Source organism: Ptiloglossa arizonensis, chromosome 10 (genome assembly GCF_051014685.1).
Source record: "Ptiloglossa arizonensis isolate GNS036 chromosome 10, iyPtiAriz1_principal, whole genome shotgun sequence".
In the NCBI taxonomy this organism is placed as follows: domain Eukaryota; kingdom Metazoa; phylum Arthropoda; class Insecta; order Hymenoptera; family Colletidae; genus Ptiloglossa; species Ptiloglossa arizonensis.
This window is the reverse complement of record NC_135057.1, coordinates 11,259,284-11,283,593: the sequence shown is the minus strand read 5'-3', so window position 1 is coordinate 11,283,593 and position 24,310 is coordinate 11,259,284. Positions and strand designations below refer to the sequence as shown.

The following is a 24,310-nucleotide window of genomic DNA, read 5'->3' as shown; positions in this document are numbered from 1 at the left end:
CGATAATTGTGTTTCAGAAATTGTTTACGCGAAACTCCAAAGATAATTTCTTCCATGTCGCTTCATTATTCGTCGCTATTGTTTCGGTCGTTCCATTCGCGTGCATTCAAAGTGGGAAAAACGCGGGGAAATGCGTATCGCGAGTGCATTATGTCGCGTATCGTTGCAAATTTCGTCGACCGGTACTCCCAATGATCGAGTACCGACGAAGAATGGGGACGAAATTACCGATTTAACGTGCATCCATTTTTTTCAGAACTTTTTCCCTCCCGTGACCACGATCTTTCCAATCGTGTGTGTGTGTGTGTTTCTTCTTCTGTTTTAAATCTAGAAAATGTCGACGAACGTCGTCCAATTATTTCTCCCATCGGAGAATCAGAAATATTTAATTGGCGCGCATTCTTCCCGCGCGAAGCGAACAGAAAATCGACGAGAGAATTCACTGAATTTCGAATGGAATCGCTGGAAACGACGATCACCCAGCGGTTTCGATAGTAATTAACCATGGTTTCTCTCCATGGTCCCCGGCAGTCGTAACCCTACGAGAAACGTTTATTATCGTTTCAACGTTTCGTCGAACAATCGAATTTTTGCCTCTTTGATCAATCTACGAAGGAATTCGTTCGGTGATATAATCCTTTCCGTGGTCCGTGCGTACAGGTAATTCGGTATACCTTTGATCAATTGATAATTCAAATATTCCGGCAATAATTACATTGAAGGTTGTAATTACACCGGTTAGATTGAATTTTGGTTGAACTTACTCCATCTGGATGATATTTCGGTGCACCGCTGGGCGTTGTGTTCGATCCGCAAAACTCGGTGAGGACATCCTGTAGCTTTCGCGTGGAATCTGAAACAATGGTATCGAAACCTGTGACACTCCGAACAGGCAAAAATATTTCGTCAAACTTTTATTCAAAGTTTCTAATAAATCTCGTTCGCTACCGGGTCGTACGTGCTTCCGTTACCGGAATCACAATTGGAAATAAAAATGATTAAGCAAAAGTGCACGGAATAATACACTTAATCTCCCGAGAAACGATCAAGCATCACGTACTCCTCGTAAACCCAACCCGTGTACTGACCCTTAACACTGGAACTGCCAAAGTGGTCGATTTCGCTTGTTTCGAGCTTCTGTTTCGAATTACTAAATAATCAACGATGTCTCTGCAATATCCACGAACGATTATCAAAACGGACAATTAACGATACTCGTGAATCAAGTAAATTAAGTTACCCTCTTTCCGTTCAACTTCGCGGATACGTATACGGATTCGATACAAATAGCAATACGTTCGCACTCGTGTAAGCTCTAGTGTTAATTTCTCGAAGCCTCAAAAATTACTCCGTGAAACGTCGATCTCGCTTCGAAAGGGGAGCGAAGGAAGAAACAAACGGGGGAGGGAACAAAAAAAAAAAGAAAAAAAAGAAAAATGAAGCGAATGTCAACAGCTCGCGATATCGCTGGCAGCTGGTGGTAATTAAAGCGATATGAGCGCGATATTGCCTCGTTCGTCTCGACGAGCCGTTCTCAAACGTATCGGGAGGGGGGGGGGGGGGGGGGTGGAAAAAAAAAAAGAAAAAAAAGTGGGGGGACCACAGAAAAAGGTACGCGCACGTTGCTTTATTGCCGCGTCGCCTATAAGGAAGAAAACAGCGGTGGTGAAGAGGGATGGTGGTGGTGGCGGTGATGGCGGTGATGGCGAACGAGAAGAACGATCGATCGATCCGGCAACCGGGATTCGACTGTTTGCAGAGGAAACAACGCTCGAGGAATTGACTAATAATAGGAGACCGTTGGCCTAATCTACCCCCGTCGACGTCATAATGCACTTAACCGACAGGATATTTTCGGACGTCGACTATTTTCGGGCCGATTGACCGAGAACGATGATGGATCGTGGCTCGAACGGCCGCGTGATTAACGTTCACCGTCGGAAATTTACGTTTCCGTCCGAAAATCGGCCCCGAACCGCCCTCGACGAGGAAAACCGGGGAAAATTGTCGTTCGTCAGAAATTCGAAACGATCGTGTCTTCACGAGCGATCCTCGAGCGTTGCGCTCGGGTTCTCTATCTTTTAACGATAGAACGAACCGATCGTGTTACGGAGCAACATTAATTTCGCGGTTTGTCGAACAATTGAAGGATTTCGAGGTGTTCCTAATAGACAATCTACGGGTTCTCGACCAATGGTCAATTTTCAATGGTAGTGTACGGAGGTTGCGCACGGTTTATTAATTCATGTAATTTTCCGAACAATCGTCCGGTGAGGATTGGTAACAGATAAAATTCGCAGAAATTTTGCGATTCGAGGCTCGGTGGAGTACACAGTAGAAGTGGACAGTGGTGGTCAGACGTGGAACGAAATCGAATATTAATTCGTCGATTTGTCGAACAATCGAGGGCCGTTGAAATGTTTCCGATAGGTGACGGACAAGTTTTCGACGAGCTGTTCGCGAAATTTACGATTTCAAGTAGAAACGGATAGTCGCGGTCGGACACGGAATGGAAGCGAAAATCGAATCGTCGATTCGTCGAGCAATCGACGGTCATCGAGGTGTTTCCAAATTAACGACGGATAAGTTGTATTGTAAATTTCAAGGTTTAGGTGGATGCACAGTGGAAGCGGACGTTCTCGGTCAGACACCGAAGGAACACACGTTACGGTGCTCGTTTGATACTGTTATCGGTGCGATTGACTCGGACTTGCTCCGATCGAGACCCACGCGAAGTTCTAACGCGGTCCACGGTGATAAATGAAGAAACTTTAACGCGCGAGATTCCCTCGACGATATTAATAAGCTCAGCCTCCGCAACATAAGGGTGCACGTGTCTTACGTAAAGCGACTACGTACACGAAATTTTGAATTCATGTCGGGGACAGACATGTCTCGTACCGTCCGGAATAAATTTCACTTCCTCTCGGACGATGTCGCCGGGAATTACCATAATTCCATAAACAATGAGCACGACGTTCCGCTAGTTTCCCGCTGATATCTCGGAGAGGCCATGCCCATTAACCGTGCTATTTATTGCGATCGTTGAAAGAAGACGCACAGAGGTAGATCTAGGAGAACGCGTCCATGGGAGAAGTAAACCACTCAAATATTTAATAAACCAAAAAATATACAATAAATTTCTTTAGATCGGGGAGGATTTTTCCAAAAAATGTTCCCTCTCGAGATCACGGAAATGCATTCGCAGTGTAGTCGGGTCGAGAATTATGCGAGAGTGTTCCCCGAAATTGTTTCTCGAAGGGGCTGCACGATCATTCGTCAAGACTGGCGAATTTTATTTTCCATCGGGATGATAAATGGACACCGGTGGGCACAGTTAGGTAGAAACGGGACCTAGCGTGCGTTATTAATTTCCTCCGAGTAGGCAGAAACAGCAGCTTCGTGGCACGAATCCGACGTCAGCGCATAAACGTTAATTAGAAACGCGAAAAAAAGGCGACTCGCCTGAAACGAGATACAAAACACCATTGAATTTATGTACAGGACTTCGTAGATGGACGTCGCGACGTCCGAAATGGGAATACTTGGATTTGTACCGGGTGATGTCCGATCGCGACTGAACCTCGCGAAATTCAGGATTGGAAAGCGAATTCGGACACTTGTGATTTAAATTCAATGTGTACGTATACGTTGGTTAGGGTGACTGTTCAAATAATGAATAAAAGAGGAAAAATGATCGCATAAATGCGTAACAATCGCAGAAAGTAACGTAAAGTATGTTTTGTAAAACGTAACGTGTGTTCGACGAGAATCGACCTTCAAATTGCACTCTGGTCTAAAATCTAAAGAAACGACTATCACCGACCTCAACGAGAAACCGAAGAAGCTCCTCGTGTCGGTAAATAAAATAGATATCTTACCGAGAATGTATTCTTTTTATGAAAAGGGTATCAGAAGGTACTGTTCTTTGCACAAAGGATGGTTCGAGAGCAATTTTGGTGATCGACAAATAGTAATTTCAGGAGATGAATAATTCGTACTCGGAGCAACTCGAGTGAACTTATCTCGTAGTTGTACGTTTCGTACGCGAGCATCTTATCGTGAAAATTGAAATCCAACTACGGTCAACGGTAACGACGTTTCTTATGTAGTTGTTCCTCGACGAGGAAGTTTATTCGAGCAATCAGGGACCCTCGGGGAAACTATTTAAATTACGAGACAATGAGAAACCACCGTGGAGCAATTATGATCCTCGACGGTGCAATAATTGGACGAAGCGCAACGGGAAAGATATTCCGTTCGCGGGACACGAGTACTCGACCGGCCACGTACTTCCGTTATTTGTATTTGCAAATTCATACCGCATCGCAACAAACTACCTACATCGAGAGTTTACTTTTCCCTGGCTGTCGTACCCTCGGTTGTAACCGAGTTCGACCGGCTGCGAAACTCACGGCAGCCGAGTTGTTTCACTTTTTACTTACAAGCTGCCAAGTTCTGGAGCTGTTGAAATTCCGTTGGTGAGAGCTTATCCCAGTGAAAGGCCATCCTTACTTCTGGTCTCTATCTCCCACAGGACGAACGCCCGGTCGCTGAATACCGAAGACCGTCACCTGTAGATAGAAAGATATTGCCGGATTAGGAAAAGGTTTCCCCAACTACCTTCTCCCGAGAGTTGCGCGTGTACATGAATAAATTGAACGTTACGACGTTACGATTTTACCATCGCGATACGATAACTTTTATAATTATTGGCTACTTCGGAAAGTCGTTTCGTTTTTTTTTCTTTCGTGAAGATGAAACACTATTTCTTTAGCGTACAAACATTTTATTCAATTACATATTCTCCGTTTTGGAAAAAGGAAATGACTTTTCGAACAACTCAATAATATTCGTTTAGCGTTATTCGAATACTTGCAGCGATTTTTTCCTGACTTGATTATTGATAGTTTGAAATGAAACTCGATGGAAGGTAGAGCGTTTCTCCAAACACATCCCTTAGGACAGGTGTCTTACGAAAATATTTAATACAATATCTGGTATAATTAATTCTCAAAGTTTAAAGTATACCTAAAGGTTTTGAATTAAATATCGCAATTCCTGGAAAGAAATTTTCGTAGAATTGCTTTCTTATTCTTTTTCTATACGAACACTATACTACACGTGTATTTTCTCATTTAACGAACTGATATAATTTGCAACGAGAAATCACTCGACGTATGATCGCAATGGTTGTTTCCCTCTGTGTCTGAGAAATAAATTTTTCTTTTCAGTCGTCAAAAACCACTTGTACGATAGATCAACAAACTTGGTGAGAAAATCCTGGCAAAATATCGAGGAGAATCAGGCATCGACGCTTTCTCCGTTTTATTTACTCGGGAGGGAATTTTTATTTTCAAATTGGCGCGAGATCTGGCAAAACTCGATATACAAAAGGAGATTTTCCAAATTCGAGTGTCGTCAAACCGGTAAAGGATTTCGTCGAATATACGATTATACTTCTCAGGAAGCCATTCTCGTCCTGTTCGTTTGAATTTGCATCAAACAGCGTCGTTCCGCGAACGATTCCTCGGATTCTTCGCGATTCAAAGGACTCGGAGATGAAACGCTGAAGAACGAGCCTCGAGCTATTTTTTCGACGTGAATTGTAGCTACAGATCTGCGTTATCAAAGCGGGAATCGTGGAAAATTCGAAAGGGAACGACCAAGTCGACGCCAACGAACGTCGAAGAGTTTGAAAGTTTCTTTTTGTACTGTATGCGATTAGTCGTAATTTGAAGTTAATATCTTCATTGTGTTACACGACACTTATCACGGTACTGCGATCTGTAATTTTATTCGAGCGTCGAGTCTTTCGAACTGTATAAATTAACGAGGACTTCTCGATCTGTAGGGAAAGTAATCGAGAAAAATCGTAATTAAACGTAATCGAGAACTGAATTTCGTATTGAAATCTATGCAAACTTTATCCCCGTCTTCTCCGACGAAGAAGAAAATTCAACGAAATCTTCTTCCTTTGTACACCTAATTTTTATACAAATTCAATTTTTTACTTACATTTCACCTATCTACATTTCATACTTGGTACGGTTTTGCATTATACAAGACGTTCGAACGCGAATGTATCGCAATTTTCCACGTCGCGACACGAAAGTCGCCCTAAATTCAATCGTACGCCCTTCCACCGTAAAGGGACAATTCATCCGCCGATCGAGACACCGATCCGCGAGAACAGCGATTCCACGTGTCGCGAATCGATATTCGTTGATTCCCCGATCGGTATCCACTTCGAAATTCTCAACTACGGAATCAGCCGTGCGGGGAAACTCGAACCCGGTGCTAACGATTCTCTCCAAACGGGCGAACATTCCGGAAACCGAAAGTTATCAGTTTTCACCGGAAACGCGGTGAAGTTTACCGACGAATTCGAGGAACGCCGACGACGTATATTCGGAGCGGGTGGCGTTCGATGATTCTTAACGCGGATGGATTCGTTGGTCATCGATCGAACGATAAAACGGTCGAAGTACAACCGACGTTGATACAATTTCGTTGAAACCGTTCCAGAAGTTCCGTTGCGAAAAAGAGAAGAAAGAAACTCGAAGCGAGCAGCGGTTACGAATTTCACTGCGAACACGCAAGAGTAAAAAAAAAAAGAAGAAGAAAAAAGTTAAAAAAAAACCTCTCGAATTCCGTAATGAGACAACTCCCTTCGTCTCCGCACCTTCCACTTTTCCCGGAATGTAGATTTTCCTGGTACTCGAGCTCGAACGCGTCACGGGGCCACCTAATCTCTACACAAAGCGAAACCGATAATAAGCTTAATCGACGAAAGCGGCGGAACGTGGTCGTTTTAATTCTAATGGACGCTCCATACGTGATCTCTGGACAGTGTATGGGACTCGGTCGATTCAACCGGATAGCGTATAATTCACACCGCCGGAAATACGAAGCTGGTGGAAACGCATCGATGCACCGGCGCGATTACGCGTGAAAACTGCATATCGCGAAACGAGAAATTTTCGAACGATCGTGAGAGTTTCCCGAAGATCGATAACTGTTCACTTTCGATCGGTGTCGCGCGAGAAAGATTCGAGACTCTCGGTTCGTTCGCACTCGTACGACGTGGATTTGTGTCGTTTGTTGTTCGCGGTTTGAAATTTAGAATAATAGCGGAAACGGGGTACTGTAACCGAGAGATACGAATTGGGGACATCGAGTCGCGCGGATCCGGTGAATACTTTGCGCAATAATAACAGTATTGGTATACTCGAGAGAAAACACCAACCAAGACTCGGTAATACAATTGTTCGATGTAGACACGAATTATAGCGCGCGATAACGTTAGTCTATTGGGTATAGCGTCTAGGCGATAATCGTCTTTTGTGCTATAGTAGTTTGTCGAATGATTAACGCGAAAATTAACGAAGAATTAATTTCAGGTTACGAAAGAAAATTTACTGCAAAGGATTGATGCTGCACGAGAGTCGGTGGATATTTGGTAAACGAAGAATCAAATTGATCAACTTTAGGAAATAATATTCTTACCATCGTGGACGAGATGGAAATTATATTGGGTGTTAACGAAGAATAGATTTTAAACGGTAGATTTTCCCGAATTATTAAGGGAGCTTAATTGTACGCCCATTGTAACAATTTTCTTTTCCTCCATCGTGTCGTGGTTTTTTCTACGTTATCGACTCTTTGAAAAGATTCATTATGGAAAATTAATACGCAACGTTCAGCTCACTGTCCGCCCGTATATTTATCAATATTGTATCAATTCGCGCGCATATGCACTCAGATTATTAGCAAAGGTTTTACTACTCGAATAACGATAATACTTTTAAACGTGCACTTTCATTGGAGCGTTATCAAATTCCACGATAATGTATTTTATATTTGCTCTTGGGAATTTATCTCGAAACGGTGTATTTATATATTTCCTTGCATTTGCACTGGCAGCCATAAATTTCCTATCGCGACGTTTGTTGATATATATATATATATATATATTTTTCTTTTTTTACTCTCATTTAGCTGCATTTATCCGCGGATAACTTACGAGTTATCGCCTTTTTTTTCTACGTCCGGAATACAAATTGACGAATCGTTTCACGATACCAATGTATTCTAATGTTATGTGCTTTATCCGCCCTACTGGTTACGTTTTATCTTTGATAAATACCTCGCAAATTATTCACTTTTCTACATCCGTGTTTCTTCCGTAACTCTATCAATCGAATCACAAAAAAAGGAAATAAAAAAAAAATTCCAATTGCGAAACAGTTAACTGATCCGAGGGATTATTTTCAACGTCGATCCTTTGAAAATTTAACACGATTCGATCATTTTTCCACACGATGTTCAACCGTTCGGTACAATTACTCTCGCAATGGGATTCCATACGTACAAACGGGTTTGAACGATCCTTTCGTAACAATTTACTTCTCACTTGTTAATCCTGTTGAGTTCCTCCGGTCATTTTCGACCCGATCCATTATTTCCACTCATCTCGTCGCATCGAAACTTCGAACAAAATGATCTCTTTCAGCCTCGAAATGCTCCGAAGTTCACCAGAACATCGACTACCGCACGATTCCAATTCCCACCGAGCAGAGAAAGCTAGACGCACGCGACAGAAGATAATTGATTACGATTCCGCGCGATAAACAGAACTTCGGGCGATCCTCTTAACTAATTCGTTCTCGTGGCCTTCGTTTCTCCGCGCAAACACATCAAAATCGCATTTGCGCGCGCGCTCTCTCGTTCGTACGCGTACGAGCTGCGGGAGCGAACGGGAAAACCGCAATTCCATCCAGCTCAGGGAAAGATTCGCGAGGCAAGGGTGAATTTTCGTAAAACGAACGGTAGATTACACGACCATTGGACGTTTCGAGGTTTTCCCTATCGTGAGAGTGTACGCGTCGCGGGCTTTAATTTGCGTTCCGCGAGTCGCCGGGACCGGCGAGCTTTTGTTGCGGTGGCAAGTTTCACGCGGCAAACGCAAGCTTGCACCACCGTGAACAAAACCGCCAACGAGGGGTAGTTAAGCGAATTTACTATTCCCCCGGCCGCGACCGCGAACGAAACGCAACCGGTTATCAGTCCCACGGATCCTCTTGTTCCGTTTCCGAAGAACACCAACACGTGCACCGGTCGCAGCGAGCGCTGTACAGGTGTGATACCGATTGCGATCAAATCTGACAGATTTACAGATCCGTATGCTACGATAAGAGTAACCGTAATCTCGGTCGTGGACGATCGGGCAATTTGAAAGAAATAGATTTGAAACATTTGAAACGTTTGTAACATTTGAAACATTTGAAACATTTGAAACAAGTGAAACAAGTGAAACATGTGAAATATTTGAAACATTTGAAAATTTAAAAATTTGAAATTTTAAAAACTTCAAAATTTGGAACATTTGAAACATTTGAAAATTTAAAAATTTAAAATTTTAAAAACTTCAAAATTTGGAACATTTGAAACATTTAAAATATTTGAAATTCGAATCTGCGCCGATTCAGGGAATTTTTAAAGATCGATATGTCAATGAACGAGCGAAGTCGTTAAACGAGAGAAAATGGAAAAAAGAACTTGGGAGAAGAAATTTGTTATTTTACAGCCTTTGTCGATAAAAATGCTTGACGATACAATTTTGTATTTTGTAATCCGATATAAAAAGATCGAGCATTGTCTCGAATTATAGAATCGTCAGTGTGGTGTATAGAAACAGATTTGTAAAGTATCATGGTTTTTGGTTCTTGACCCGAGTTCGAGGGAAAATGTAGTAAATTTTTACTACTGTATTGTTCGATGCGCTAGGAATATTGTATTTGTAAATGACCGGGCAGAATCTGCAATTCCCGCGACATTCTGGTATCGAGTTATGGCCGTCAACCAAGCGAGGAAAGAGTCCCGAGCCAATAAGGGGGCGAAATAGTCTCTGTATATTCGATTTATCCAAATAAAACGTGCTCCGGGTACTTGGGTTAACCCATTTATCGAACATCCGTGAAACATTTTGGTTATTGACACGAACGCTAATCTAAAAGGGAGATTTAGTAACCTTTACGCGAATTAGATCAGGGTAGCGGAAGGCTTGGATGGTTTTAATCTCTTCAGGGGTGAATTACTTTGCTCGAATTAAACAGAAACTCGGACCGATATTGACCCATGACATCTATTAATCCCGTATCGTTGGGAAGTTTCATTCTGGTGTATTCGTTCGAAAATTACCGTGCTTCTTCTTCCCGTGAATCGGACACGTTTCGAGCAACTTGACAAATAAACCGATTACAAGTTAACGTTCACGCGATATTTTCAAACGAACGAGAACGCGGATGAAATTTCGAGTATCGCGATCCATCGACGCATCGCGTCCAATCACTTATCCTCCCGGTACAATTTCGCAACAACGCGTGAATATTTCTAACAATTTCGCAACGTTACGAGGATCGAACGATCGTTGTTCGATTGTCTCCGAACGAGTACACCTCTACCAGCTGTAAAATCTCGCGAAACCGAACGGAAAATTTTTAATCGATATAACCGACCAGTCGCGGCTCAATCGCCACCTCTTCGTTCTCTCGGTGGAAAAGTTTGCCCACTTTTTCGTTTCGCTTTCTGGAAATCGGAGTAATTTCAGAAAGTTTTTATAACGAAATGGTAATGCCGGCTGACACCATTTTCCACGGACATCCCGATGAACTTTGAGGCCACTACCGTATTATCGTATGATAATTTTCGACTTTCCATCACGATCGGGGAGGGGGAGGGGTGAGTGTTATATTCTTCGTTCGACAACGATCGTTCGATGGTAGCTAATTTGTTAGATTAACTGAATAATTAATTTAACCTAGAACTTACCGTTCCGTGTATAATGTAATCGTAAGAGCGTTGATAACTACTCGCAATTATGTTCGCGTCATGTAAATTAAGGCGTGGATTCCCGTTACATAATGCATGACGTAGTATCGTAATTTATGTTAATTTCACGGGGCTGATATTTTCCATTTCAGCGGCGCGCGTCTTCGAGTATCTACAACGGTAACGTTTGGCGTTGCGATGTCGAAACGAAAAGGAAAAAAAGAAAAAGAAGAAGAAAAAGCACGAGACAAAATAAAAATAAAAATAAAAATAAAAGAAAAAAAGAAACAAAACCACAACGAAGCGCCAACCTGGCAACGATCGCTTCGCAACGCGGTTGTATACGTGCGTTTCACCCCACAGCGCGCTAATTTAACTTCTCGTTTTACGAAGCTTCGGTTAATTAGAAAACTAAATAGATCCAAAATGGAAAGACAAATGACCGCGCGTCCTGGAAACAATTACTTTCCATAAATAAACGTGCCCGCGAAAGGTTCAATTTGGTTAGTGTTTCTCTTAATGAAATTTCCTTCTTTCGTGGAAAATGCACTAATTATTCGGGACCGCGTACACCGGCGTTGCATCAATTATTTAAATTAGCCGAGTTAAGTGCTCCATAAACCGGCACCCCGCCCTGACTGTGTATAATTACGCGTTCACGCACTAAACGGGGGCTGTTTTCTTTCGCGAATCCATCTTGGTTATCAAGATACCGAATTTGCGTACTCCTTTGCCGGAACATTCCTCAATTAAATCACTTCCGAACAGAGAAACTCCATCGACGAAGAGTACCGGAGAATTTGGTCAAGAACTTTTAACTCGGTTAATATCGTGAATTCTCGAACTTCGAACACAACTTCGGTTTCGCGCAACTCGGACCGTTAATCGAGTTCTTGCTTTCGATTTCCCGAAAATTTCCTATCTTTGAAAACTCGCGTTTCATCTTCGAAACTTTGGTTTACATCGGTCGTACCGAACGACGGAAACGATCATCGAGAACGATCGAGCGATTCCGCGATGAAAAGCGTATTTAATACCTCGTCGTTGCAAACACTGATAACAGAATTACGGTGGCTGATAGTAATCCAACGATTCATCGATGAATATCGTTCCTAACACCTCCAGATTACGAACACTGATAGAAAAATTAACAAACCGATGAAAATCGTCCCTGATACCTCCTCGTTACGAACACTGATAGAAAAATTAACAAACCGTTGAAAATCGTCCCTAATACCTCCTCATAGACTGATAAAAAAAATTACAAACCGATGAAGATCCCCGTACCATATTTACCATTAAAATGCTACTCTACGTTGCTCAAACCCGAGAGAAACGATCTCTGACAGTAACTTAATACACCACCGATGAAAATCGTCCCAGATACCTCGTCGTAGCGAGCGCTAATAAAAGAATTACAAACGCGATGGGAATTCCATTACTCACGAACGCTCGCCGGTAAATTGTAATTAATCCGGCTAATGAAGTCGCGATTGCACCTAAGGGGTCACTTTGCACGCAACAGGACGTTAAAAACAATTATCGATCGGAATGTATTTTTTTTTTATTTTTTCGTGTTCTTGGATCGTTGTCCGGTAGACCCGTTGCGCGAATTAATTTCGCCCAACGAATTAACGTTCACCCGATGAACGATCGTTACGTCACCTTCTATTCGTTCGGATGGTATTCTATTGGTTCGAATTATAAAATTTGCGGTCTCCTCGATCTCGCGAGCGATTCGCGAGACGAGAAGCGAAATCGGTGCGGTTTTTCCGCGAACTTCGCTAAGCGGAGGCCGGCGACCGTGTTGCGAAATTGCGAGCTCGACGATCACCCGGCTCGCTCGCAAACTGGAACTAATTGTATGTCACGCTGGAAATTACGACGAGACTTGACGCGTCCCATTAAAAACAAATACTCGTTTCTCAACACACCCCCGCAATATCGTCGATCTTCGTCGTTCGAGCGAGTCGGAGCCACTCAGACGGCCGGGGCTGGCTCTGTGCGGTAGGTAATGGCCGTTAATAAACTGCTATTAGTCGGATTAACGAAGGTACGATAGCACCTAAGGCATCGTTTCGTAGAGCACGGCCTCGATGGAGTAATGTGCTTCCTGCTTGATAACAAAGATGCACTATCTATGGCCCTATTATAACGTTGAGAGCAATCCGATTACTACCGTGCACGATGTAAGGATCAGGGGAAATGTTCGTCGAAAGAAATTTCTCCGGAATTTTCGCGGAGAAAATTCTCTCTTGGAGCAAAAACGAGACTGTGGTTATCACTGAGCCGAAAATAAAGAGGTATCGCGTATCCGGTACGAGTGTGGTGTATTTTATCTTGCCGATTTACGTATGGAACGCCAGTAACAATAGAGCCAAGTATTCGAATGGTTTAATTCATTTATTTTTAGAGCTAGAAGATTATTCTGGAGATGAAGGATCCAGCGAACAGTTCTCTCGAGTTTCGTTTATCGGAACGTTCGCAAACGTTCCGGGGCCTTCCTCGGTAAAAGTAACATTCTAATAGAGTTGCAACGAAGATCCACGTAAATTTTTGAAACGTTCGCGAGCTGATAAGTACACGCGCGAGTGCGAGAGTGCTTTCGAATGAATAAAATAACGAAGCTCGAGAGCGCTCTCTCTGCTTACTGAACTGTGACATATTTTTTCTCGCGATTAATACCGAACGACTTTCAACCAACGAAAAAACAACCTCGTTCCTTCTAAGTTATCGACATTGTCCCCTTCCGGATCCACGCACCGATTGACAAACGTTAACGAGGAACAGACCGTACGAGCCAGAGAAACTATGCATTTAAGGATCACGTGATCCAGGACTGAAGAAAATAAATCCCGAAACTTCGTAAATATACCGTGCGCGTGTTGTGTCTCGAGTAAACGATCCATTGATCGATCGAAGCAACCAAACATCGACAAAGCAACGGACCCTACGAGCCAGAAGTAACTTTCAACAAATACTGTGCGTTCGAGGATTAAACAGTCCGAAGAAAATCATCCGTGGAACATCGTGGTATCGTGTCTCGAGTAAATGATCCATTGGTAGATCGAAGCAGCCAAACATTAATAACGTAAATAAACCGCGCGAGTTGGAAGCGACTTTCGACGAAAACTATGCATTCGAGGATTAAATAGTCCAAAGAAAATCATCCGTGGAAGTTCGTGGACCGTGTGGTACCGCGTCTCGAGTAAATGATCCATTGGTAGATCGAAGCAGCCAAACATTAACAACGTAAATAAACCGCGCGAGTTGGAAGCGACTTTCGACGAAAACTATGCATTCGAGGATTAAACAGTCCAAAGAAAATCATCCGTGGAAGTTCGTGGACCGTGTGGTATCGCGTCTCGAGTAAATGATCCATTGGTCGATCGAAGCAGCCGAACAGTAACGAGGAACAGACCGTACGAGCCGGAGGCAACGTTGGTCGCACACAACTAAGTTAGGCCGACGCCAAGACGGTGTTTACCACAGAACTGGGACATAATAAGATGTTTTCTCGGACGTTCTTGACGTCGAGCGTCCTCGTTAAATCGCGATTGGTCCGGGAAATTGCACGGGGCCAAAGTGTTCCTCCATTCAAACGGGATTCGGAGCGAATCGAGACGAAACGAGGGCTCATTGTGGATTTTCGATTACCGGGGCAATTATCGACGCGGTACGCGCAGACCCAGAGACGATTGGTCGATGATGAACCACGCGCGCGTATGTACGTGCACGTACGTATATGTTTGCGCGTGCGGTGGTTTTTGTTTGTTTTTAATCGAGCCCCGGTTTCTTTTTGCTCGTTTCTCGCCAGGGTCGATCCCGTTAAACAATAACGACACCGATCGTCGGTGAATTATCGAGGGTGGCGGGGCCCGTTTCGTATCTACCCGTCCAAGATGAGAAGTTGTTTACGTGGCGGGAAATAAATTAGGTTCAATCAGGGTCGATGGCTTTCGCGCAGCCATCGACGAGAGAGAGAGAGAGAGAAAGAAACGAGTAGAATTCTATTCTTGAATTTGATCAATGGGGGCGTGAGGTAGCGCTGAGAAATTTTTAAGAGATTCGTTGAAAATTCGTCGAGCGATCGTTCTTGTAAAAGAAGCTCGAAAGAGGATCTTCAACGAGGATCGTTGTTGATGAACCACCGTTAACGGAAGTGAAAGAAATTTTCCGCGGTATGTCAACGGGTTCGTGACACACTCGTAAAAATACATCGCGATATCAACGACGAAAGAATCGTTGAATAATAAAATATACGAATACCGATACGATTATCTTGTACACGGGGCGAGTCAATCAACCAGAACTACTATCCGAAGTATCTCGTGATCGATCGAAAACCTATTACAAGAGGCACATTGTATTCGAGAGGGTCTATCGAACGAACAGGCTTCGCAATATTTTTGTATCTTATTATATTTTCGGAGACGTCAAGGTGGTGACCTTGAGTTTTCTAAACGACACACCGCGGGTACATTTTTTTTTTAGCAGCTCGTTACCGCCGATGAAAGGATCGTTCGATGATCGACAGCGGGTTAACATTGACTCGACCTTACGAAAATACGCAGTGTCGTTCGAATAACACTAGGAATATTCGTGGAAAAACGTTTCTCACACGAACGTGAATCCGGACCGGGCGAGAGAGTCGATAAAAAAAAATTTGCCGCGCGTTTATTCCGCGCGAGCCGCAACTCGAGAGGCTCTCCGGCGAGCGCCGTTGTTAATAAACCACCGCTAACGGACGGAGAGGCTCGTTGACGAGAGATAAAGTCGAAAGTTTGGTAGATAAGAACTTCCGTCGTTCGCGGGAACGGTGACAATGCCCATTTAAATGTAAAAGTCAAAATGAAACGAGCGAGTGTCCGCGCGTCGCGATGCTCGGCCACGAAATTAAAGTTTCCTCGAGGACGGAAAGTCATTTACGAACCTTTTCTACGTGGTCCCCGATCGCGAGATCGCTTCAAAGACCGTGCTGTGAAAAGTTGTTGGAAAAGCGAGTGGAAGACGTTAACGAGAAGTATTACGTCCCGCAGACGGTATACTCGTATATCCAACTTTGTCACACCGGGGGAGAATCAACATCTCGGTTTCGTTGATGCGAGGTTTCTTTTGTTGATCGTTTGGAAAGAATCACTCGATTAACGTTCGAGTCTGGTCGGTTAGGTCGAAAGTACAATGATGTATAAGAATGTATAAGGATGTATAAGAATGTATAAGTATGTATAAGAATGTACAAGTATGTATAAGAATGTACAAGTATGTATAAGAATGTACAAGTATGTATAAGAATGTACAAGAATGTACAAGAATGTACAAGAATGTACAAGAATGTACACGAATGTATAAGCATGTACAAGAAAGTACAAGTATGTATAAAAAAGTATAATAATGTATAAGAATGTACAAATATGTATGAGAAAGTATAACAATGTATATGAATGTATAAGAATGTATAAGAATGTATAAGAATATATAAGAATGTATAAGAATGTACATGTATAAGAATGTACAAGAACGTACAAGAGTGTATAAGAATGCATAAGAGTTTCGAAGGGTTTGTAAACGTTTATAAAAGTTTCTAAGAATATAGAAGAGTTGAAGAGTTTCTGGTAGATTGTAGTAATTTCTAATAATTTTCAGTAGTTTGTAGTACTCGGTAAAAGTTCGCGAGAGTCCCTTGGAGTACATTTCACGAAGACGTCGCTCAACCGTAAATAAGTCGACGTCATATCGACGGAACACTCCTCGCGTTTAACCCCGATTCGACAATGCCGCGTACTTGAGCGTTCCGAGCAGCCAATAAATAATACGCTTCGAAACATCGGTTTCTCGACATTCGAACGGGCCGAATGTAAAATTCAGGCGAACGAACGAGCTGCGAATACGATCTCGAGCGAGTCGCCCTCGAAACGTGTCTACGGCGAAACACTTCGCCCTCGAAACGTTCGCGTCGTCGAGCGCGTGAACTCCGAAGCGTTTCTTCCACCGAAAATCCGCACGGATGATATAAAACTCGGAGGACAAAATCGAAACGATAACATCCTCCGCGGTCAGTTTTGGACGATCGACGGAAGCAACCGGCCAAGATACCTCGAAAAAAAAAAGAAAAGAACAATAATTTTCCATCGAGAAGAAGCACGTGGATATCGAGACGCGATATCCGGACGGTTGTTCGTCAGGGTATCCACAGTCGATTGCCACGAGTCTTGTAAAAATGTGATCGACGTCCCTCGTTTTCACCCTCCTCGCGATACGTGGCGGTAAACAAGTCGGTCGGCGTTTCGACTTCCGGTACCGTTACAGATTATACGCCGCGATCGATGTACGAAGAGACGGGAGAAAAGGAGAAAGGACCGACGAAGAGAGACAAGTTAACGGGAAAGATCGCGAGGGGGAGCGAGCCGGGACACACGAAGGAGAAAATACGAGGAAAAATAATAACACGACGACGCGAGGGAAGGGTGAAAAAAGGGACAGGAAGGAACTTAATAAATTATGGATATGAAACGCGTGACATTCGTATACGTTTAGAGCAGCCACGGTAAGGCGGACAATCGTAGGAAAATGATAAAGAACGGATCGCGGGGGAGTTTGCCGAGGAAACGAAACTCGAAGAGCAACAAACGACCAGAGGAACCGGGACGAAGGGTTCTCGGGGCTTGAAAACAGAGATAGGATTAACGAAAGGGAAAAAGCAACGGTCGGATGAACGGAAGGAATAAATGAGGGCGGAAAAAGACGAGAGAAAGGGGCAAAGCCGACCGGTGTGGGGTTAGCGAGCATTTAATTAAAAACGAAGGGCGTGTGCCTCTCGCGGACTCGCCGGACCAAAGAGTGTATACCAGAACCAGTGGAATTTATTTGCCACCGTGAAAAAACCGATGGATGTTCACGATGGTCGGACAAATTTCACGGGAACACTCTCGAGCAGCTAAAGCAACCACACGTTGTCGAAACGTACACAGGAGGCCTGCCATTACGAGATGGAACGGAAAAATCCTCTGATCGGGATGAAAGGAATTCGATCGAACGCATCTTCCGCGTGATTAATGCGTACGTGGTGTGGTGTGGTCCTCGTAACTGCGAAACGTAACGTGCTAGCGACGAAAGAATCGTTAAGTAATAGAATTCCTCGACATCGATACTATTACGAGAGGTTCGGTCAACGAGAATATCCCATTCGAAGTATCTCGTTATCCGTCCGATTCTATGAAACAGGTTTCGTACGAGATACATATTCGAGAGGGTTTATGGAACGAACGTGGTTTCAATTTTTTCGCAAATTGTATTCTCAGGAATGTCGAAGTGCCTTTGGTTTCTCGAACGAACGAATTCAATGATATAGAGGTGATGTCGAGTCGAGTTTGGAAACACGCGATCGTGACATCTTTGGGAATGTGTCCATGAAAAATTAAAAGAGCATTTCCACGAGGTGGTTCCACGAACGGGATACTCGACGCGGAAATTTTTATCGACTCACCTTCCGCGGGAAGTTATTCTATTTGTCGATCGGGCGGAAAATTAGTTCCCGGTACCATCGGAAGTATCACAAAGGAATAAATTTTCTCTTCGATTTCTCGCGAGATCGTGTCGCTCGTTGTTCCGCGAACGGAACGGTGTACATTTTCAAAGCGGATCTTTCGCGTAACGAACAATCATCGTAACTGTTACCCGATCGTTTCTTACCGATCGATTCAACCCGATCGGGTTTCGACGTTGGAGAATTTCGGACGTTTGTCGAGTCGTACGCTCGAAAAACGTTTTCAGTTAACGTTCGTCGTTAACGTTATCGACGATCACGATCGGAACCGGTGCGGGAGAGACGCAAATTCGCGCCGATGGGATTGTAAAAATAATCCCGCGACCGATGCCCGGTTTTCGACAGCTTCGTCAACGTCAATCTCCGCAGAATTGCGTCGTTCGACGCTGGTTCGTTTTTTTCTCGCAAAACGGTGTCCCCGATGAAATATGCAATCGATTTTCGTAGTCAAGGGTGCTTTATCGCGAGATACCCCGAAACGCAAGTTTGCATTAATTATCCACGACGGAAACTCGTTAACCGTACCGTCGCCAAGAACTGTCCACGTCCAAGGAATTTACTTCTCAACGCGAGAACGCATACACCGCGCTTTAATTGCGCTCGCGCTACCTTCGTTACCGTATTTCTTTGACCGCTCACGAATTCAGTTTTCTTGGCCTAATATCGTTTTCTTCGCCTAACATCGTTACACCACTCCGATAACAAACTGTATTACTACAATCGAGAAGGAATTCTACACTGTTGACGCTTGCACGGTTGCATCCACCGTAACGCGGAGAATGCATTTCTCGCGCCGACTGTAATTCGATACCTCGTTAAAAGGAAGTTTCGAAAACGTTCGTTGCTCGCTCATGGATAACGTTTACGCGGGATCGTACGCGAATTGTATCGTTCCCCGTCGCGAGATTCGTATCTTCTCGCGATTCGCCGAACGAATGGTGACCCAAAATCCCACCGGACAGGTTCCCCATGAGTAACGAGAATCCACGATTCGAATTGTTTACGAACGAGTCGAGTATTATCGCGGTAACGTTAGAAATGCCCGGTTAATAGTCACCGATACTCGTCGTTAATCGTTTTCGAAATTGAAACAACGATCTCCCCGCAGACCGAACGTTTACGGTCACTTTTGAACCGTGGCGATCTGGAATATTTATTCGCGCGTACGAAAAAAAGAAAATGGAATCAGCTTTCGAGGGTTTAATTCGTACACCGCACGGGAAGCGAAATTATTTTTGCTCGTTCGTTTATCGGTCGCTTTTAACGTCGTGGTTGAATCGATTACGCGTATCTACATTATCACGTTTTCGAGACGCACACGTTTGCCGTAAATTGATTCGAAATCGAAACGAACCGGTTAAAACGATGGCCCGGTGAAACGATTATTATTTCATACGTCCGAATTTATCGTGCATCGGGGGTACGTTCGCTCCGAGATCGAATATAGAGATTAACGTTAACAATCCGCACGTGGTCATCGCGCTCGAACCTTTAATACCGGATGCCCATAATACCACGGGCAAGTAGTACGAGACAACGATCGATCGGACACTGCGTTGTCTGACCACTGTCTCGTACCACTTACCAGAGGATCTCTAATTTTAATGTCGATTGCATTTTGCAATTTTATTCCGCGATATAATTTATTTCCACCGAGCAGCCACACAACGAGTGTACCACCAAATGTCACCATATCGATCGAAATAATCAAATCGTATCACAAGTGAAGCACTCGGTTCGCTATTGGTCGTTTATACCCTCGTTGAGAATATAAATAAATCCCGAAACTATTTTGCAATTTTATTCCGCGAAATAATTTATTTCCACCGAGCGTCCACACCACGAGTGTACAACCAAATGTCACCATATTGATCGAAATGATCAAATCGTGTCGTAACCAAGACACTCGGTTCGGCTATTGGTCGTTTATACCCTGTTGAGAACGTAAATAAATCCCGGAACCATTTTGCAATTTCATTCCGCGAGATAAATTTATTTCCAGCGAGCAGCTTGCACGCCATGGAGTCCACGTTGGTTCCACCTTTTCCGAATTTTTACGTTCGAAAGCTTCTCGGGCACTGTAGTCTACCACGGCAATGCTGAGAACCGTGCAGAAGGAAGTCGCGGGAGACGTCGCAAAGGTAACGTACTTATATAATGTTTCCTCGTTAGTTGATTCCGTGGTGGAAAAATAAGGAGAGCTCGTCTCGCGGAATCTCACACTCTTCGTGTCCCGCGAAATCTTTTTAGCATGGCTGGTACGGAAGTCTCGTTATGTATCCAGCCGACGAGATCAAAGGGAGCTCCGCCTAAAGGTAAGGACGTTTAAGGAAGATCCGTGCGGGGCAAAGGATGCTTTTCCAGTGGGAGGGTAAGCTTGCCAGGAAGGAATCAATACGTACTAACCGTCTGGGACGCGTTTCGACTGGCATCTCGGTGTGACGAAATCAAGGACTCGATTTTACAACCGATCGTTCCCATCTCTGCTACCACGCAACGCTTGTTAATCTAACCGGAGACGCAATTAACGCGTCGAGTGCCTGGCAAATTCCTCGCGTCTTTCCAATCGCACCTGATCGCCCTCCAAGGGCGTTTCGTAGGGTTGCGTTCGTTTAAAAATGTTTCCTCGACGATCGAAACCGTTCCACGTGTGTATTTCACGGTATTTTTGATCAGATAGGGACGAAAGGTGTGCAAATATTGAGATTTATTTATCGGGAGTTGTGGAAGTTCAAAGTACATTTAATGGCATCGATACGCGCAAGCAAAAGGTCTAGATAATTATCGAGATTTATTCGTGGCGAGCTTCGAAAGTTTCAAGTATTTTTAATGGCATTAATGCGTGTCAGTCAAAGGTCTACAAATATCGAGGTTTATTTGCGGTGAACTTTCGAAGTTTAAAGTATTTTTAATACTACCAATATCGAGGTTCACTTACGGCGAGCGTTACCGAGCTCAAAGTGTCGATCAAGTATGTACGAAAGGCCTGGTGTTCGATTAAAAGTTTGTAGTCTCGAGAGAGATTTACAATCGAACGGAAATATTCTCCTGTTTTGTATATAATATTTCCTATTTTTTTTCTCCAATCACCGATGCGTAGTTTGTTTTCCACTGCTGCGCAAACATGATCGTCGACCACTATTGTATCGAAGACAACGTTTAAAGAAAATAAAGTTTATCCGTTCCTCGAATCACGTAAATAACTCACATCATCCGTGATGTGTTTTCAATGTTTTGCGAAACAACGAGGAATCGATTCGACTCTTGTTGACAACGTTTATCCCGAGTGTACGTACAAAATGCAATCCGTCGGTAAATGTGTGCAAACTGCGATTAATAAACAAATTACACGGTGGAACACGCTTCGCCAGCTCGAAACGGCTTTTCCCGTTTCTCCAATTCGGATTTCTCATTTTCTTTAACGATAGACGTTATCAAAAATTCCGGAATCCCGAAAAACCAATTCCTCGTGCTTTCAATATCGCCTGTTTGTTTGGTACAGTACGATCGCCAAAACATTTCAAGCTTTATGAAATACAGAAGGTCGACAGCACGCGCGAAAACAAATTATATAGAACACATTTTACCGTAATCGAATGTTTTCAAATAATTTCTTTTACTTTTTTCTATCGCGACCGGTCCCCCTAGACGTAATTTCCAACGCGACGAATAATGGAGGGAATTTTCTAGTTTAATAAAAAAAAAGAAAAAGAAAAGAAAAAAAAAGAACATGGCTCGCCGAATTCCCGCCTTTAATTACAGTTCTATCACCGTCGCGTTCATATTCGTATTCCAACGAAGATCGTGTCATTTTTTCCGCCATTGTTCTATTCATTTCGCGTTCCATTCATTTCCCATAAAGCGTTTCTCTTCCTCCACGGGCACACACACGGGTACGCGTTGATGCTCGTAACGCGGATTTCTCGCGTTAAGTACCGTCCGCGAGTTTATGCGTATAACCGAGGAGCCGAAATTTTCAAAACGGGCATCCGAACGTCGAAACAAAGCACCGTGTAATTGAAACCGGAGGGAAATACCGCGGGGCAAGAAAAGGTTGTCGCGGCTATTACGAGAACATAAGACTTAATGAAAAGTGAAAAATAGCTGGCAAGGAAGCCGGGGCTAAAATATTTTATCAAAGAAAACCTCTTCGTTGCGTTCACGACAAAAGAGCACCGAGTAATGTCTCGTGAACGGTCGTCGATAAAAATAGTCGAATGAAATTTCGCGTAATGAACACGCGAGAGGGAATTTTTCAATTTAAAAGAAAAAAAAAACAAAAAGTCACGGTGATTGTAACGATCGATGACAGAAAAATAAAGGAACTTTGCGCAACTTTCTGGAACGCTGGACTCGCGAATAGTAGAAAAAATGGAATTGTTCTTCCATGGTGAAATGAGAAAAATGGCTCGTGTCGCCGATTTGAATTAATCTACCGTGTGATTGGTAGCTCGCGCGATGCTTAATGCGTTAACTTTCAGACTGTGAGTATTTACCTGTATATACGTACACGTAACGCGATGTATGACATGTAAATAAACGCGCATAATATATCGCTCGGGGATATTCGAATATCGAAATATCCATTCTTTAAAGACCAGTCATGTTTTTTTTCAGACTTACACCGTTGTCGATCGATTCGGTTCTTCTCTTTAACATCGTTGCTCGCTTTGCATTATGATCCACGAACGTTTCAAGATTCGGATACGAATTGCGTTTCTCGCGCGTGGAACACCCCGAGCCAGATAACAATGAAATCATGAATAAACGAACGACGACGAACGAATAAAATCACCGAAATTCCTATAGAAAAGGGAAGGTGCGCGTTGCATACAATTTACCAAAAATCACCTCTCGAAACCGATTCCAATGCAACGCGATAATTCGCAATTAATAACGCCCGGCTCGCTGGAACACGCGCCAACGAAATCATATAATTGAAGTGTATTTCCAGCTTCGTGGCGATTCAAGGCCCGAGTGTGGTTTCCCTTAACCTTTTCCGACTGCCCTCGATCGTGCATTCGTCGGATGCCAGCGACGTTCGACGTACAGCATCTCATCAAAATTTTTGGAACGCTCGTCGCGCCGTACGGAAGCGTCAATTTTCTCGGCCGGAGAGGCAGCCGGAATTATCAATTTTCCTTTCGGGAATCGTTGCCAAGAGGCGCCACACCACGGGCCAAGACATCCTCAGATGTTCGAAACGCGACTATACCGAGTGTTTTTAAAACTCCTGTCGCGAGACGGATCCACGTCTAACGAGAAACCTCCGACAGACCCTGATCCTGAACCGTTTCTTCTCTAGACGCAGTCACATCGCTGGAAGTCAATGTTCCGAGCACTACGTTGTCCACGTTCTATTTAACGACAATAAAAACACCTACTCTTTACCCCGAGACTGATCTTTCTTTCTCACTGGAATCTCCGTTTCGTGAAACGAAATGAATTTTGAAATAATACTTGCTTCTGTAATTCAAATTCTCCATTCCGAACGAACTTTGTTCCCTCTTCGATATTCCGCTACACTTTCGACGTCGATATCAAAGACGCTTTAATTACGCTGCAACTCGAATCACACGGTCCACGTTTATCGAAGAGTTTCAATAGGATTTCGGACCCTTTAAATATTGTACAAACCGAACCGATGTATTTCGGTGAGGATATTAATTTTCCCCTCGATCTCTTTCAACATCGATATCGAAGATATAATCAACACCGTAACTCGAATCGGATGGAAACGAAAAATGATTCTGTACTCTCCACGTTCACCGGACATTTTCAACAAGATTTTCCAGTCGCTCTCTGTGTATCGCTCGAGACGCGCGAACACATTTCGGTGATTTTCGAACGAAATAAGAACGAATCCCGTGGATTCTGCGTCCCGATAGTGAATCACGTGGGCGCGAGCTCCAGTTTTCGAGCTTATTGCCA

At 43.6% G+C, this 24,310-nt stretch overlaps 1 protein-coding gene across 2 annotated transcripts in view; it reads right to left on the bottom strand.

Moving 5' to 3' along the window:
• The window catches only part of Dgk (diacyl glycerol kinase 1), a 115,904-nt gene that overhangs the window by 60,122 nt on the left and 31,472 nt on the right, over positions 1–24,310 (bottom strand). For both annotated transcript variants that reach the window (XM_076322730.1, XM_076322731.1), the window contains exons 2-3: positions 4,446–4,574; positions 765–853 (exon numbers count right to left, since the gene is read on the bottom strand). In XM_076322730.1, coding sequence (XP_076178845.1) covers positions 765–853; positions 4,446–4,509 — 153 coding nt within the window. In that variant the 5' untranslated portion in view covers positions 4,510–4,574. The remainder of the gene's footprint in view (positions 1–764; positions 854–4,445; positions 4,575–24,310) is intronic.